The sequence below is a fragment of the Brachycentrus maculatus genome, unplaced genomic scaffold (genome assembly GCF_059751285.1).
Source record: "Brachycentrus maculatus isolate JH-2025_06_01 unplaced genomic scaffold, ASM5975128v1 h1tg000077l, whole genome shotgun sequence".
In the NCBI taxonomy this organism is placed as follows: domain Eukaryota; kingdom Metazoa; phylum Arthropoda; class Insecta; order Trichoptera; family Brachycentridae; genus Brachycentrus; species Brachycentrus maculatus.
In genome coordinates, this window is record NW_028280831.1 from 1,832,230 (window position 1) to 1,843,940 (window position 11,711).

General features: G+C 31.6%; 1 protein-coding gene across 1 annotated transcript; it reads left to right on the forward strand.

Moving 5' to 3' along the window:
- Window positions 1–123: 123 nt before the first annotated feature.
- On the forward strand, window positions 124–9,234 carry LOC148311095 (uncharacterized). The gene is made up of 10 exons (XM_088257298.1): window positions 124–254; window positions 508–602; window positions 1,155–1,328; window positions 3,311–3,544; window positions 3,621–4,709; window positions 5,106–5,254; window positions 6,016–6,230; window positions 6,357–6,466; window positions 7,299–7,408; window positions 8,157–9,234. The coding sequence occupies exons 1-10, from the start codon at window positions 215–217 to the stop codon at window positions 8,215–8,217; spliced, it is 2,277 nt and encodes a 758-aa protein (XP_088113424.1). The 5' UTR covers window positions 124–214; the 3' UTR covers window positions 8,218–9,234.
- Window positions 9,235–11,711: the final 2,477 nt, after the last annotated feature.

Genomic DNA, 11,711 nt, shown 5'->3' on the forward strand with positions numbered 1-11,711 from the left:
GTGAGAATTTTGATAAAATTAGAAGAATCTAGATAAAGTTCCTACACAGTAATTTTCAGCCTATAAACTTGAAAATGCGAAGACGAAATTCGTAATCATTTTTCTTTTTCACTTATTGTCTTTGCTTTACACAATTTGTCAATTTGTCGTTCTGTGATGTTGATTTGATATTTTGATCAGTTTTCCTTTTTTTAAAGTAACGGGAAAAGGAAAAATGTGGAAGTGTCATAAATGCGGAAAACCTGTTTATTTCGGTAATTCCTTAAATATTACTGGCCTTCGCTAAAGGGGTCTCAAATATACATAAATAACTTTGGTTTTTGTTAATTTTATTTACATTTTGTGATTCGCCTTCTGTAGGTATAATTTATTTTAACTGTACATTGTAAGTACAACTTGAAAGCAGTTTATTATTCGATCGCGTAATGTCTGGATATCATAAAGCATATACTGTTTGGTGTGTTTGTACGTTGTATGGTATTTTATACATTTGCTTTTATTTTTAAGCTGAGAGGAAACAGTCCCTTGGATACGATTGGCACCCCGAATGCTTGAGGTGTGAAGAATGTGGAAAACGATTAAATCCAGGACAACATGCAGAGGTGTGTTTTAAAATATCTGATGAAATAATTTGGGGTTATTAGTTTATGAATTATTGATATTTGTTTTACATATTTAACTTCAATCTAACTTTAATCTTAAAATTACAAAGCGATGTTTTGAATGTATGGATTTCCCACAAACCCTGCTAGAAGTGCCTGGCATAAATATAAAATATTTAGCACAAGCAATCTTTTGTTTCTCATCAACAATTTAATAATATATTTCTCCAGAATTTGGGTATCTGTTTGTAAAATTTGCATATCATTAAACCTGTCATAAAAATCTCTAGTATTAATTTAATAAACATTTTAAAGTGATTTCTCTGAATCCTGAAATAAAACTACCAATATTTGACGGTTACGGACGAAATTTTACGGTTTCAATCACCATTGGATAGATGTTCAATCAAGTTTTGATTTTTAATATTTTTTAAATTTGGAGAAGTCATAATGTTAGTGACTTCTGAAATCTATGTAAATGACTGACAAAGGTACTTGTGGAAAAAATATATATTTTACCTCCTTTGATATCCATGTTTCAATTAATTCCAGCACAAAGGGGTACCATATTGCCACGTGCCCTGTTACGGCGCCCTTTTCGGCCCTCAACTATTTGGCCACGGAACTCGTGTGGAGTCTCATAAGAGTTTTGGGCAAAAGGGAGCCCCGAAACCTTCAAGCAATGGTCCATCCCTATCCAGAACTCATTTAGAGTCCAAGCTAAAGGTTAGTACCATTTAGTTCAGAAATTCAACATGACAAGATGTTAACTAAACTGTTTTGCTTATACTAATTGTGTTTTTCTGGGTTATTTTGCTAATAATAAAATTCTAACCCTTATCCACACCCAATAGTGCATAGGGCACTGCATCATGTAGAAGCAGTGTTATCATGATTGTTAAATACACGAAGGAAAGGTGAGCCTTGCGCTTCAGGTACGGGTCCAGAGTAATATTGAATAAATATTATTGTGAAAAATCAATTATATTTATATGACCCCCCCTGGGATTCAAACCCGGGACCTCCAAAAAGCTAACTGAACGTGCTGACCATTATACTACGGAGGCGGACGTGTCTAATCTTTATAATAATAATTTATATAGTGCCATTTTCGTAAAATACTACCTCAAGGGCGCTTCACTGCGATTGAATTGGGGAAAAGAAGATGGTGGAAATGATTTAGCAAACAAATGTGTTCTTAGTTTATATTTTAAAGATCATAGGTGCATTATTAGCGTTTTAGCTTACGTTTTATACCATATTTCTTAGTTCATGATCCCCGGACTGTTGTAACTTTGATATATTTGCTTTTTTATTATACCTACTTCATATGTTACGTAACTCATAAAGGTATGGAATGCCTGAGTTTTGTGCTTACAGTACAATATTTCATTCATTATGTTACTGAATGTTTTATTTCTGGTATTAACTTAATGTCAAAAAGCATAAAATTCTGCCCATGTTTTCAAACTTGCAATTACAGTAGTTGTGAAATTTTAATTAAATTAGATATCGCTCACTCCTTTCAACAACATCAAATATCAAAAACCGTCAATTTTCAGTTGTGCATGTTTTCGGAATGCCCAGAAAATGTAATATATCCAAGTAAAAGCGGCATATTTTCAACTTAATATTTACCCGCTATAGGGCAGAAAGTGTTGTTTTTACATTTTGAAGAAAGGGTATTATTTAATTATTTTTTTAAATATACTAAATATTTTTCAAATGGAGTAAAACCATTCAGGTTTTACCTAAAAAGATCTGTTGCTCAGTAAAAAGTTCAATAAGTGGCTTGATATTTATTTTTAATACATTGTATTATATTTTTAAACTTTTAAAACAATATCCTGTGAAATCAAGTTTTTTGATGTATGACGTTGTTGAAAGGAGTGAGCGATATTTAAAATCATTATGATTATTAAAATTGCATGAAAAATTTATGTGAATCACTTCAGTTGCGTACAATTGAGTAGTAGATGACCAAACTTGTCATTATTGTGGTTTAGACTTTACATGTGGTTTTTTCAAGAAACTCGTATTTAGAAATAAATTGTTACAATCATATGAGTTAACTACATCCAGGTAATCCTTTAATTTATTATTAATAAATTGCCAAGTCATTTGAGTATGTATTCATTTTTTTAAATCATTGCGGGTATAAATACATAAGTGTTTATTGATGAAATGAAATACAACTTAAATAACACTTGATTGACGTTATGTCTTTTCTCACATATTTTGTAGTTATTTCAAGTTAAAGGTCATTTGTTTAGAATACTATTACTAAAGTGAAAGCATTTCCTATTGTCACCTTGCCAGATATTATTTTTAGCACTTCACGCAGAGAAGTTTTTTTAAAAATTTTAATTCACAACAAAATGTTATTTGGACAATTGTGCAGAATCTTGGGAAATTATTTGTTTATTTAATATGAATCCTGTTTTAAAAATTCTAAATCATATAAGTAAGTACATATGTCTAGTAAAACGTTTATATCTTTGTTTTTTCTTAATCAAAAGTCTAGAACACTGTTTTGGCAAAGTTTTGTTTTTTTTATTTTTTTTCGTATTTGTAAAATATGAATCAACATAAACACCATTTTATAAATATATTATAAATACAAGTTTCTTTATCAAAATATTGCAAATCTAGATTGTTTATATTTTAGCATTATTGATTATTAATGTTGAAATTCTTTGTTTGTTTAGGCATATAATCAGTATGTAGATGCGCGGAGCGGTGAAATTAGGTCCCGAGAAGTTAATGGTCGACTGGTGCTGGAAGGTGCTCTAAGAATCCACTGGGGAGTTAAAGGTGTCATCCACTTGAAGGAAAATGATGACCAAAGAACCGTCGTTACTATTCGTAAGAGGAATTCCTGTCGATATTCATTCAGTCGCGGGGGTGATGCCAGCCCAAGTGACAGTCTTAATGGGGATTTGGTAAATTGATTTTAAACTCAATCGTTTATTTTGCAGTTTAGGCAACAAAAAAAACTGATTTATTGCTTATTTCTAGGTTTCGCCTCAGCCGAACAATAATATCAGTACTAGTAGTGTTGATACAGGAATTTGTGTCGATCAAATGGAGAAACTCAGTGTTGGAGGACAATCCGGCTCCCGGTGTAGTGAAGACAGTGGCAACCAATCATCCGGGAGTGTTTCTATCACTCCGACTCCTCCTCAATCTCCCGCCGTTGCACCGCACAAAGCGTCCGCAACTCTTCCCAACAAACTAGACTACAAACAGATGGATTGGGACGAGTTAGATCAGCTCCTGCAAGTAGAAAGGAAGGTTGACGATACTGAAAAAATGTATCAAACTATGCCGGCTTGTCTGCCTTCCCAATCCAGTGTAGAGTCCTCGGATTCTATTTCAATCAGTCATTCCGGCAGCCATTCCGGTAGCCATTCCGAAATCTGTAATACTCTCAGTGGCAGTGCGCCCACTTCTCCTCAAGATCCCAAATCAGAGTCACATTGTCTAGAGTTACCCCTAGATACCATGGAAGCGACATTAAAGCCTGCAGTTCCTGATAAAGCCTCTCAGCCTCACTATGTGGAGTTCGATAATTCCTGCGATGATAGTACGCTTAAGCCTAATTCGGATGTTGATATCAAGAAGCTTTTAAATAGGAATAATCTTATGCCTCTGGACCAAGAGGCCATGTCCAGATCGCTCAATGAAGATACATTAAAAGCTAATTCTCCCATAGATCCTAAGAAGATAAATGATTCCCTCAAGTTGTATAGTGATATTATGGTGCGTAGTTATAATAGTAACGAGTGTTCGCATAACTTGGATAATTTTAGCATTAACTGTGAGAATAAATTAGAGGAAATGCTGGATGAAAATCACGCTTATTTCAATGACGACTATCCAAAAGGTACATTGAAGAGAGTAAAGAATTACGAAGAAAAAATATCTAAGGTAAAAGATAGTGCCAAAATACCGGATCAATTACCTAAGAATGATACAAGTGCCTATAATAGAGCTATTTCTATGGATAATAGTTGGATAGGAAGTTTAGATGAAAGTAATGATTCTAATTATGAGTTAAGTAGATCCGTATCCGGGCCAGAGCAGTTCAACCGTCAGAATAATGAGGTGAGTTCTACCAACATTACATTTTATGAATTAATTGTGTACCCAAATTTTATCATGTGGCCAACTTTGATGCCTAGTGTAGAACTAAACCACAGATAATACAAGTTTCATATTGATTTTTTTTAAATATTTTTACTGCAATATATAGGTATAGTTGCAATAGTAATTATACTCTATATTTTTGTTCATTTTTGTAGAAGTTTTGATCCTGGCTAGTAATGATTCCATTTGTGATGAGCAATTATTTTTTCAAAGCAATAAACTATCCACGCTTTTTCTGTGTTAGACACAAAATAGCTTCTTATCAATGTTAGGTGTACAAATAAAATGAGTATTACAGAAAATTGCTTTGTGATTTTCCATTCTCTAAGTGAAGTTTAATGTGTGTGATTACAGGACAGTGCCTCAGATAATGAATCCATCAACTATGCCCATCCAGTGGATGATCATATCATAATACCGGCCCAAGGCTCTGTAGTGGTACGGAGGGTTCACCATTCGCGACTTGGTTCCACCGCCATTAAGAGGAGGACAGGTAAAAGAAGGTAAGAAATGCGCTTCTTTACATCAACATACTCTATGTAAAGCGCTCCTAACTGTGAAGGTATGATTATCAGTAGTCACAAATGATTTTAGTAGTTCTTTTTTATAATCTTTAAAACTATACATTTTTTGTTGTTGTTTTTTTTAATGCATTCTTGTAAAGTTGTTGTTTTGCGTATTCTGTGTAACATGGCAATATGATTCAATGAGATTTTCTACTTAGTGGGAGGAGTGAATATTTCTATTGGATTATAAATAAAAATATTTTATCACTAATTTATTCGGCAGTCACTTTGTGGTAAAATCTATCCATTTTTAATTAATGTTTTACTCAGTAAATACCACTATTTCTTAAAATCTACTGTGACACGTATTTCGATGCGTTCCGCATCATTTTCAAACACCGTATTTCAAACATGGTGTTAGAAAATGATGCGGAATGATGTGTCACAGATTTTAAGAAATAGTGGTATTTACTAAATCAAACATTGATTTTAAAAAATATATATGTATTTTAATATTATTACTTACACCTAAGTTTTATTTTATTACAAACAAATGTATTCACCATAGCAACGCTGTACCCGAAAAACATTACAAGTATTTTCCTTTATTTGTAATATACAGCTGCCCTTGCAGATTTATCCGTATGGATAATTCAATTATGTTAAAAATGTGTCTATAAATATCACAAATCTTGAATTATCTAGCATTTCTATGAATTCTCGGAATCCTAGAGGCTATTACATATGTATTATTTTAGGCAAAGGGCAGCGGCACTTAGAAGGCGTTGTTCTATCAACGGTCATTTCTACAATCGAGACACATCCTTCTTTACCCCCCCCTATGGAAGCCAGATGTCAGTTTGGGTCACCTCACTTGTGTCCACTCAAGAAGTCATTAATTTGATGTTGGATAAATACAAGGTGGACTCCAACGCTCAGCGGTTTGCGTTGTATGTTGTCCGAGATAATGGTGGTAAGTTATTACCAATTTGTTACTTTTTACACTAGTATTGTATTGCAACAATTAAGCGAGTTGTTAATATTAATTCAGTGTCCATGACAGTATAAAATACAAGTGTTGTGATTTATGCATTTTCAGAACAGCGGTGTTTGAAGGATGATGAATATCCCCTTTTGGTAAGGGTTACTTTGGGACCACATGAAGATGTCTCTAGATTGTTCTTGATGGATGCTGATAAAACAGGAGAGGTTTGTATTGATTTTATCCTTAGATTTATTACTCGTGTTTGCAGAAATTCAGCTCGGAGTCTTGCATTCACTTGATTATCATGGTTTGATTTTGTTTGATTTGTTTCCGTGTAGTTGATCTTAACACTTTTCGGATGGGTGTTTTTTACGCCTGCAGACTGCTGGGATTTGATAATTATGTACATATAGTTAAGACCTTAACAAATAGATTGGTACATAATATTCCTATAAAATCACTAAATATGTAATTCCTTCTATTCTGACTTTGAAACGAAGCCGGCACAGAAGGTAAAAATACCCTTCCCGTCCTTAACCCTTACTGGTCTAATGTCCAATCTCATTCGACATCGATTTTTTCCTCTTAGGTCCCATGTCGGATGTTATTCGACATTTTTTTCATCATTAGTATTATTTATTTAAATTCCAAGCTTACATTTTTGTCACTCATATGTATTACAACAGTATGTGGAGCAGAGAACAAAAGATTTTTTCTAATTGGAATGTAACTGTCTTCCTAGATTTTTTTTTTCATTTTGGGGGATGGAAAGGGTTAAGCATCAATCGACTGAACGGGTAGAAATATCTTTCTCGTCCTTACTGTGTTAAAGAAACCCTAGAATTATTCTTATGTAGTGTGTGTTTGGTGTTATATTTAAATTGTATTTCTATTAAAAGCATATATTTCAGGTTCAGATTCAGCATGGTTTTCAAGTTAATTTTTTTCTTTCTTCCATACACATTTTATTTTCATCCAAAACACTTTTTTCAAATATCAAAATATGTACATACTTCTTAAGTATAATGTTCTTATAATTTGGTTTTAAAATTGTAGGTTTCTTCTGAGGTTGCGCAGTTTATTAACTTGTCCATGTCCGAGTGTCAAGCCATCCTTCATATGTATGGTATAGAGGAGGATCGGGAGACCTTGAGAATTAAGCACAGGTATTTATAATCCTCATCTTCACAGCCTATACTAACATAATTACTGGATTCCATTCCGGTGATCTTATAAAAAATCCTTTCATCAGTACCTTATATGCCATTTATCTGCCATCATCAACACAGTTTGACGAGAATCAATTTGGTACTAGAATAGAACAAGATTTGCCAGATGCTAGAATAGGTCCTTAATATAATAGGCCGTGTGATATGTTCCATAGTATTAAATGCTTTTTCTGTGGTGATAGGATGCAAAGATTTGGGTGCTGATTATAAATGTTTTAACATTAAAAATCTTTAAAAATAAGTAATTGGCAGTGCGATTCCTTTCGCGACTTAATAGCGTCAGTGTAATAAGATAATGTATGATGCATCAAGCCAAAAAATTAATCTATGGAAACAAATATTTACATTTAACATTATGTTCAAACTTTAAAAAGTAATTACTGAATCTACAACAAAATTTCATAACTCATAAAACATAAAATGTTTGCCATGCAAGTATAGGTATTAAATGTCAAAATATAATCATATATGTACTTAGTTAATCTGTGTTAATTATAAATATATGACTTTATACAAATTTAAAACTTCACATTTCTTAAATTTGTAACTTGTTTTTTTTTTAATTATTTATATTTTGCCATTGGGATCTCTTTTTACCATCAATTTTTAGGATGTCTTCTTTCATAATATGTAAAAATTAAAAGTACTTACGATTAGGTTCTAATATGATTTAATTTCCCTTTAGATATGCCGAATTAAGACAACGCATCAAACAACGCATGGAAGATTTAAAAGTACGCTTGTAGTGATTTTTTTCTGTTTATTCCTGTGGAATCCCATCATTATAATTTGGTAATTTGTCAAAAATTATTCATCAATCGATAAATTCATTACATTTATATTTATATTATATGTTAAGGAATACATATATCAATAGAAATAAAATTGCTGCATTGCATATAAATGCTTCAATATTGGGACAATGATCTCTCTTCTAATATTTTTGTGAATACTTTCTTAAAGATATTTTAGTGCTGGAAAGTATGATTTATGTTTTAATTCAAATATCGCTCACTCCTTTCAAGAACGTCATAAATAAAAAATCGTGAATTTTGAGTTGTGCATGTTTTCGGAATGCCCAGAAAATGTACTATATACATATGTACCAGCAAAAGCGGCATATTTTTTACCCGCTACAGGGCAGAAAATGTTGTTTTTGCATTTTGAAGAAAAGGTATTGTTTAATTATTTTTTTAAATATACTAAATATTTTGCAAATGTAGAAAAAACCTTCAGGTTTTACCTAAAAAGATCTGTTGCACAGTAAAAAGTTCAATAAGTCGCTTGATGTTTATTTTTAATACATTGTGATTTCTTTTTAAACTTTAAAAACGTTCTCCTGAAAAATCAAGTTTTTTGATTTATGACGTTCTTGAAAGGAGTGCGCAATATGTTGAATATTTTATTATTCTGTTTTTTCCCTCGTGAAACATTTATGGCAAATAAATAAAGCAGTGTTTTAAGCATAAAGAAAAATGTCGGGAATAATTTATCAACTCTTGGGGAAAATGCAGATAACATTTACAGTAAGAGCCCATAAATTTGAAATTGATGGGACCAAAATTTGATAATTTGATTTTGATTAAACAAGTTGAATTTTTTCATTCATTTTCCAAATACAAACTGATGTCCAACGATGCCAAAAAAAAATTTTTTTTTACTAAATAACAAAAAGACAAATAAAATTAACAATTATAATCAGTTGAAAAAAAGAAAAAAAATCATAACATTTTTCAAATTATGTATGTTTTTTTGAACTCGTAGTTCTTTTGGAATCTGAAGAAAATATTGATGGAATCAGTGTTCTGTAATTTTTTTAAAATTATGGCAACACTTGAGTTATTGTTGTTTGAATTCCCAAGCTTTTACTGTATATGTGTATTTGAAGAAAATAATCAGAAGATTGTATAAAACGAATATTTTTACTTAGTCTAAACGGCAATTTAAAAAAAAAAACAAAAAAAGGTGTACTAATTTATCTTGAAATGCCATTTTACTTGTAATTAACTAGAGGTGGAATGTATGTATTCTCTTTATATTGGAGAAATTAATAAACTAAAAATTGGATCAGGATTTACAGGGATTTTGATGGATATTGAATTTGCATAGCTATTGCTGAATTCACCTACTTATATTTGTAGACGAGTTATTCACATGTTGCTTATCGAACACATAGACTGACTAATAATATTTCATACTACATATGTATTTGTAATGATCTTATAACATCTGATTTATTTAGGGTGATATACGTCTATCCCTATTTTTTGGAATACAATACAAAAAGGATATCTGAATTTATGTTGAATTCTCTAAACTGTTTCATTTCTATCAAGTTTCAAGTTCAAGTACTGGTGTGTGAAAATATAGACTGTAGAAAGTGCTAAAAGAGGCATTTATGATATTTTGTGTAAGGGCATCAATTGTAGATTCATGTATTTTACTTTTATTTTTTACATTTCATTTAATATGAAGTCCTACAAAATAAAAAAAACCGTGTTGATTGATACAAATGAGTTATGTTAATGCAATTTTCTTTTAAACTATTTCTTGATATTGATAGAGTTGGATGATGAAGTAATTTTAGTCTATTCTGTACTCTTTTCTTATATCCATAAAAAGTTGTCATTGGAAACTCACTCATTTGAAGCCAAATGACAGATCTGTGATCGACCCCTTGTTTGATTCAGTAGAAAAAATATTCCTCTACTGCTTTCTCAATTTTTGTAAATAATTTTTGTCACAGAGTTTTCACTCTAGTGACCAATTTTTTCCTCTTCAAAATTTATAATAATTGCAATGAGTTTTTAAAAAAAATATCCCTTTTGTACTTTTCCTTCCTTTTTAACTGTGAAAATGTTAAGGTAGAGACTGACCGGAGCATTTCGTCGTAACATAACGTCATAACATCGCTCGCGGCGAGCATCACCGAGCATCCGAAACTATGGATGGAGCGCTCGATTCGGTGTACTGACTGTCTGAATGCTCGCATCGTAACGTGTTACGTTACGACGAAATGCTCCGGTCAGTCTCCACCTTTAAATATTAGATTTCTTTCACATTTTTGCTCAAAATATTACACATACCTACTTCTACTATTCAAGCTTTACTCATATTCTAATTGTAGAACCACAGGGTTTCATCTTTTAATATCGAGGAAACAATAATTTTATATAGAAATAAAAATTATGTATGTTGTATTCATATTTCTATGTAATAGATGTATGTTTTGTATAAGCACATAGATTTAGGCTGTTTCATTATTTATTGTTGAATGTTTCAGGGTTACTTATTTTAACTCGCTCTATATTTTTGTTATGTCTCTAATGTCTTAGAGGGTAAACATACTCATAACAATGTTTTCGGTTTACTACTGATCAATGCTGAAATTAATATTTTCACATATAAAATGACAAAATTTCACCATTTTCCACCTGAGTAGAGGCGCATTTATATAAAATGACATATAGATGAAAAGTTATAGCAGGCAAAGTTGCTTATACAATGGAAGTCGGTTATAACGCGGGTTCGCAAGAGGCGTATCTGACCCGCGTTATAAATGAATTTAAAAAAAAACTACATATTTTGACGTTTTAAATTTTCTTTAATATTTTTAAAAATTTTCCTTTTTGAACAAACAATTATCCACTGTTGTATTTTTTCTGTGTCTTGATTTCGTCCTCTCCAATCCGGACTGTTCATAAGAAGGGTTTCTTGTTTAAATTTACAAGCGACTGTCCACAATACTCCATTAATTTTTGAAACGTTACATTCTTTATTTCGGATCATTTTCATTGAGTGTCCACCAAAATATTACTTGACAAAACTTTAACCTTTATTTCTTTTAAAGTCTATTTAAATTTACCTTCCAGTGCTTGTATGTATTTTTAAGCTGGGTGCCTTTATAGCCGGCTTCTACTGTACTTTTGTGCGGAGGAATGTTCGGCATTTCAACAAAAGCATATTTCAAAATACGGAAGAATAATTAATAAAGAATAATAATTTAAGTTTTTTTGTTGTTGTTATGGTGATAAACTTTTTAAATGCCCTTTTGAAAAATCACCCTCTTAGATATTAATGTACATATGTACTTTGTTAATAAATCAAATTACATAGACTTAGTTATACCTAAGTTTAAATCAGTTTTGAAAATTACTTACCATCAAAATTGAAGTTCACATGTATATTGACTCCTATCTCCTACATACTCTATTGCCCCACTCGATTCATTTTCTCATTT

What these genes read in the sequence shown, in the direction of transcription:
- LOC148311095 (XM_088257298.1), top strand. Translation starts at nt 215, where the DNA reads ATGTGGAAGTGTCATAAATGCGGAAAACCTGTTTATTTCG. An exon ending in TCAACCGTCAGAATAATGAG is followed by an intron (nt 4,710 to 5,105) that starts GTGAGTTCTACC and finishes GTGTGATTACAG; the next exon opens with GACAGTGCCTCAGATAATGA. An exon ending in AGGAGGACAGGTAAAAGAAG is followed by an intron (nt 5,255 to 6,015) that starts GTAAGAAATGCG and finishes GTATTATTTTAG; the next exon opens with GCAAAGGGCAGCGGCACTTA.